This window comes from Natator depressus, chromosome 15 (assembly GCF_965152275.1).
Source record: "Natator depressus isolate rNatDep1 chromosome 15, rNatDep2.hap1, whole genome shotgun sequence".
Lineage (NCBI taxonomy): Eukaryota > Metazoa > Chordata > Testudines > Cheloniidae > Natator > Natator depressus.
In genome coordinates this window covers 24,696,262-24,702,261 of record NC_134248.1, presented here as the reverse complement: position 1 = coordinate 24,702,261, position 6,000 = coordinate 24,696,262, and the positions used below count along the sequence as shown (strand labels likewise).

At 41.5% G+C, this 6,000-nt stretch overlaps 1 protein-coding gene across 3 annotated transcripts in view; it reads right to left on the bottom strand.

Moving 5' to 3' along the window:
- Nucleotides 1-4,297: 4,297 nt before the first annotated feature.
- The window catches only part of RILPL1 (Rab interacting lysosomal protein like 1), a 35,124-nt gene continuing 33,421 nt past the window's right edge, over nt 4,298-6,000 (bottom strand). For 2 of the 3 annotated variants that reach the window (XM_074972334.1, XM_074972336.1), the window contains exon 8: nt 5,130-5,150. In XM_074972334.1, coding sequence (XP_074828435.1) covers nt 5,145-5,150 — 6 coding nt within the window. In that variant the 3' untranslated portion in view covers nt 5,130-5,144. Of the gene's footprint in view, nt 5,151-6,000 lie in introns of all 3 variants that reach the window. The other variant, XM_074972333.1, reaches the window with a different exon arrangement.

The window sequence follows — 6,000 nt, the reverse complement described above, 5'->3', positions numbered from 1 at the left end:
ACTTTCAGAAAGCCTTTGACCAACTAGGTCCCACACCAAAGGGTCTTAAGCAAAGTAAGCAGTCATGGGATAAGAGTGAAGGTCCTTTCATGGATCACTAACAGGTTAAAAAGATAGGAAACAAAGGGTAGGAATAAATGGTCAGTTTTCAGAAGGGAGAGAGGTAAATAGTATGGTCCCTCAAGGATCTGTACTGGGACCAGTGCTTTTCATCATATTCATAAATGACCTGGAAAAGGGGGTAATCAGTGAGGTGGAAAAGTTTGCAGATTATACAAAATTATTCAAAATAATGAAGTCCAAAACTGACTGCAAAGAGTTACAAAGGGCTCTCACTAAACTGGGTCACTAGGCAACAAAATGGCAGATGAAATTAAATGTTAATACATGCAAATTAATGCATACATAATCTAATGGGGTCTAAATTAGCTGTTACCACCCAAGAAAAAGTTCTTGAAGTCGTTATGGATAGTTCTCTGAAAACATCCAGTCAATGTGCAGTGGCGATCAAAAACAGAAAGCTAAGAACCATTAGGAAAGTGATAAGACCAAAAAGATCATAATGCCACTCTAGAAATCCATGGAACACCCACACCTTAAATGCCATGTACAGTTCTGGTTGTCCCATCTCAAAAAAAGATATATTAGAGTTGGAAAAAGTACAAAAAGGGCAACAAAAATGATTAGGGATATAGAACAGCTTCCACATGAAGAGAGATTAAAAGCACTGGGACTGTTCATCTTAGAAAAGAGATGACTAAGTAGGGATGTGATAGAGGTCTGTAAAATCATGAATGATGAAGAAAGTGAATAAGGAAGTGTTATAGACTCTTGCACATAACAAGAAGCAGAGGTCACCCAATGAAATTAGTAGGTTTAAAACAAACAAGGAAATAGTGCTTCACACAACGCACAGTCAACGTATAGAACTCGTTGTCATGGGATGTTTTGACTGCCAAAAGTATAACAGGGTTCAAAAAAGAATTGGATACATTCATGGAGGATGGGCCTATCAATGGCTCTTATCCAAGATGGTCAGGGATGCAACTCCATGCTCTGGCTGTCCCTAAATGTGTGACTGCCAGAAGCTGGGACTGGCCAACGGGGGATGGATTACCTCATAAATTGCCTTGTTCTGTTCACTCCCTCTGAAGCATCTGGCACTGGCCCCTGTTGGAAGACAGGATACTGGGCTAGATGGACCATTGGTCTGAATTGCTATGGCAAATCTTATGTTCTTACTGTTTGTGGAGTCAGGAATGAAATGGTTAATGTTATGTTTCAGTAGTAATTAGATTTTCAAGGTAGCAGCCCACAGAGATGAATGGGGGACGTTCAAACTGCGTAGTGACATTGTTTCAGATGGGCTGCAGCTTTGGCCCAATAGTAGTGCAGTGGTGTCCAGACTGGGGCTAGCTTGACACACGGAGCTAGAAACTTCCTCTTTTAAGATAAGCACTTAGATATAGAGCTAAGTATTAGTTTATGAATCGTTATTGTCCCAGGTCACAGCTCTTAAACAGTTTTGAAAGTGGTTTGCTGGTTCAGTTTGTAAACCTACTACATTCTTGCAGTGCTTAATGTTGCTATAGTGCTGTTAAAGTGCCAGACAAACTGTGCTATAAAGAGGATTTACAGGAACATCACAGTGAATTTCACAGCAGGATACAGTACAAACTTGGTTTATAAAGAGCAGCAATGGTCTGGTGTGTTATCGCCGTAATTGTCCAAAATAACGTATGCAAGTGCTGCCTCCACCCTACAGCACTTCCGTACTAGGGGGAACTCCCAACAGTTTGGGAAGCTGCTTTTTTTTCTTTTGAAGTTGAGGAACAAAAGTACGATAGAGAGTAATATATTAAAGGGTCATTATCCAGATTTCATACACCTTAAATGCATCATACAATAGCAGTACCTTCCTGATTTCATTTACATTTATTTTCCCAACTTATCCTAGAAACTTGGAAAGTAGTATTGTTCCCACATTTTGTGTAAGGGCCTAAGCATAAATAAAGTGTATGCCCAATCCACATTTTAAATAGGTAGTGGAGATACTTTCTGTAGGTGTGGCTTCTCTTAAAAGATGACAAATATAGGTCATAAGTTATGTTAGTGTGTCTAAATCTGGTTCTGTTTTCATAGCACTGCCTTCATAAAATGCTAGTGTTGGACGCTGCTATCAGCATCTCAAATGTGGATGTGTTTCAAGTTCCAGACCCCTCCCCCTCTGCCTCTGGGAGTGAGCCTGCCAGGCCAGATAGATTCATGCTCCTGGGGCTTGTGCTAGTGTGCTAAAAATGGCAGCATGGACATTGCGGTTCCAGTGGGGACTCAGGTTAGTCACTCCAGCTCATACCCAGCAGCTAGGGTTGGCTTCGCTTGAATGCCTGAGCTGCCGCCCAAGCAACATAAGCCACCCTGCTATTTTTACTGCACCAGTTTGAGCCCTGCCAGCACAAGTCTGTCTACCAGGGCTAGGAGACTTGGTCCCAGCTGCAGTGTGGACATGGCCTTACAAGCTAAAGCATAACCAACCACCCAGTTATTGGAATTGTTCTACAGAACTAATCTGAGGGGTTCTTAAGGAATTATGTACTTGAATGTGTAAGGATGAGACATCACTGGGAATTTGCAAAATCAGGGTAGGTCTGCACTTAACACTGCAGCTGTGCTGCTGTAGCGCTTCACTGAAGATGCTGCTACACCGACAGGAGAGCTTCTCCCATTGGCGTAATTAATACATCTCTGTGAGAGGCAGCAGCAATGTTGACGGGAGAAGCTCTGCTGTCTACACGGGGAGTTAGGTTGCTACGACTGTGTTACGTGGCAGTCTGGATTTTTCACATTCCTGAGTGATGTAGTTGTAAGGATACAAGATACAGAGTAGACCTGCCCTTGACCTCATTTAGAGCTGTGAGTACATGTAGGCCCCTAACTGAAAGGCCCAACCCTGGCAGGGGTCCATGTGGGGAACAGTGACATTATCCTGTAGAGGGGAAAGGGCCCATGGTCATAGCACAGTTTGCTCCCATTTAGAGTACAAAACAAGAGCATTTGAACCATGCTGCAACAGGTTTCCCAGCTCTGCTGAATTATAGATGGATTCTAGCACAGGTTCCCTGGCCTGTACGTACAGGGATTTTTTTTAAAATCCAAGAACAATAGTATTAAACCAGTCTGTAGGGTCAGAAGACAAGTTTGCAGTCACAATAAGGAAGAGTGTTTGACAAACTCTCTAAAGCTTATTTTCTGCTTACAAGTTTCCTCGCTGGTTCAGATGCAGCAGTGTCAGCAACAGTGGCAGCTTTAGTATACGCAGGGTGTTGATTGCTGCTGTAGTTTAGCATGGTGTCCTGTCTACCCACTATGCTGTTAAAATGGCAGCAGCAGCTACAGGTACTGTTAGGATATATATATTTTTTTAAATAAAAGAATGTTACTCTAGGGCAGACAAGCCTATAGGCAAATATATGCAGATACATCTCACCTGTGGCAGAACTGTGCAGTAGCATGACTCTTGATAGTACAGCTGAGCCCATAGAATGGCTTAAACTCCATTGTAACAGAACCGTTCTCTCCCTGCTTCAGCAGAGTGGACAAGGCCTCTCTTGCATGAGGGCTAATGCATAGCACAGTTTGGGGTGCACTTCTGTCAGGGAGTGTGATTCACTGTGACTCTAGTGGTCTGGGTGGGCACCCATTCCAGTAACAACTGTCTTACAGATGAATTTGCTAGTGGGTTTTTATGGCCACTACTCTGTTGTTCAAATACAGTTAAAGTGGGGATGGGTTTCATATCACCAACTGAGTTTTTGAGCAGACCTTCCTAGAGATCCCACCTCTAGACAGAGGTGGGATTTTCATTACAGAGTTAGAGCCCACTGCTCCAAGCTGTTACATGTAACCTTAGGTCCATACAGAGCACCACTGCAAAGTGTGTTAGCTTAGGGAATAGCCTGCATGATTGAGGTTTTAGAGTCTATCGTCCTTATGGTCCCAACAGAATTTTGGGGAGGTCTGGAGGTGAGATGGGGGTTGGGATTGTTTCTACCCAGAACAAAGGCAGTAACATCTGACTTAAAACCTCCACTATAGGTGTGTTAAAATGGTTTTCAGCTAGGGAATAAGAACTTGTAAAAGTGCTGCCTGGGGCTTTTTTCAAAGCCTTTTGTGGGAAAGTGATCTATTTCCTGTACGGCAGAGGTCTGCTACTACACAGAGAGAGGGGTGGAGGGAAAAAGGGCACCGTACAAAGAAGAAAACAAAATGCAGAGTGTTTAGAATTCCTCTGTGTGAGCAATTCATTTGCTGTTAATACTGCATAACTCAGAGCAAAAGGCAAGGCACACTCACCTTGTACATCAGTATCTACATGCTTTAGGCACTATAAACAACAAGGGGGGGGGATATACAATCACAGTCCCTTGCAGCTGCTCCAGTTTCTGTATTGTTATCAGTTGACATTCCAAGTAGTTTCTCTGCAACCTGTGAGTTTGACAGGATACAGCTGTGGTAGGACCTGCCCTGGAAATAGTGTATACACTGCAAACTCTCTATTTTTGAAAGTGTCATTAACAAAACTAAGAAAAATTCCCCTTCCCTCCCCCAAGTTAACATAAACATGGTATCAGGGTCTTTGCTAATAGATGTTGTTCAATGCAAATAAACCTCTAACGGCACAGGGGTTTTTTTGGTTTAAAGAAGCTTGTGTTACTGTAGTTAAATGCAAGAGTCAGACAGACTTGTTATTCAGCACACAACCAGTTATCTAGAAGCTTTGATACCCCCAAGAGTATAAATAACCATTACTACAGAGCCTGGATTCTGTTTTCAGAGAGCAGTCACCAAGTAAACATTGAGGAATCCCTTTGGAAAAGTAAGTCTGAAAGAGTCAACGTGTGCCAGGCAAATAAAAAACGATGAGCTGCCAGATTTGGTTACGGAAGCTTCTTGTTACTAGAATGTTCAGATCTACTGTGGTAAGCAACGCGGCTTGGAGTGTTAATCACAGATGCTGAAGGGCCTCTTGGCCTTGTTCAGTGTAGGAGTCATCTTTGTTTGAATCTGCCCATTCGCCAAAAGTATCCTGGAAGTGAACGTTTTTCTGTGTCGTCTGCATGCGTTTTTTATCACGAGAGAAGAAACTAAACCTTCCAGAAAGAAAGACAGACAAATTAGGATCCAGGGGTTGGAGACACATGAGATAACGGACATGATACACGGTGCAACAAAACTTAAAGAGCAAAAAACTGTTTGACATATGTTCCATCAGGCTTCGCTGCCTTCATTTTGCAGATGCAAACATTATTCTAGATGAAGTCACTGCCATCTCCAGCTGCTTTGTTACTGAAGCTTCAAAAGAAGCTTTAAATGCTGTGACCTCTACACACATGCAGTCTTAGTTTGGGTGTAGTGGTTATTTAAAACAAAAACCTCAAAGAAACAAAAGGATTAGTTTCATGCCATAAACAAAAGAAATTGGCAGTGTGTCTTTTTGGCATGAAAAGACTACAATATGCTTTTAAACAGAGAAAAATTAGAAGAGGGAAATAAGTACAATAAGTCACTAAAAATTTAAAGAAATGTTAAAGTGTATACTTAGGCCCAGTTCCAGCACACACCTAAACACATAGGTAAGTGTTTGCTGGATCAGAGCCTTAATTAACACATTAAATGTGCATATCATGTACCCACACAGTGTGTGGGTGCTTAATTAATGGTGTGTATGAACTGATAAGCTATTTTAATAAGCCTGTGATCTGCAATTAAATGCAAAGCTGATACTACATAAAAATAAAAAAAAAGTTTAATTTTCTTTGTTTGTATGGTAGAGACGTTACCAGCTTAAGCAAAATAATGTTATTCTTATAGTGAACCATATATTTAAAAAAATGCAAAAAAGGGTTCGTGCAATGTTAAAATTTAATTAATATTTGTTGGGAAATGCAAAAGTTAAGGTACCATCTTAGCATTAACCACAATGCATATCCTTCTGCTTTT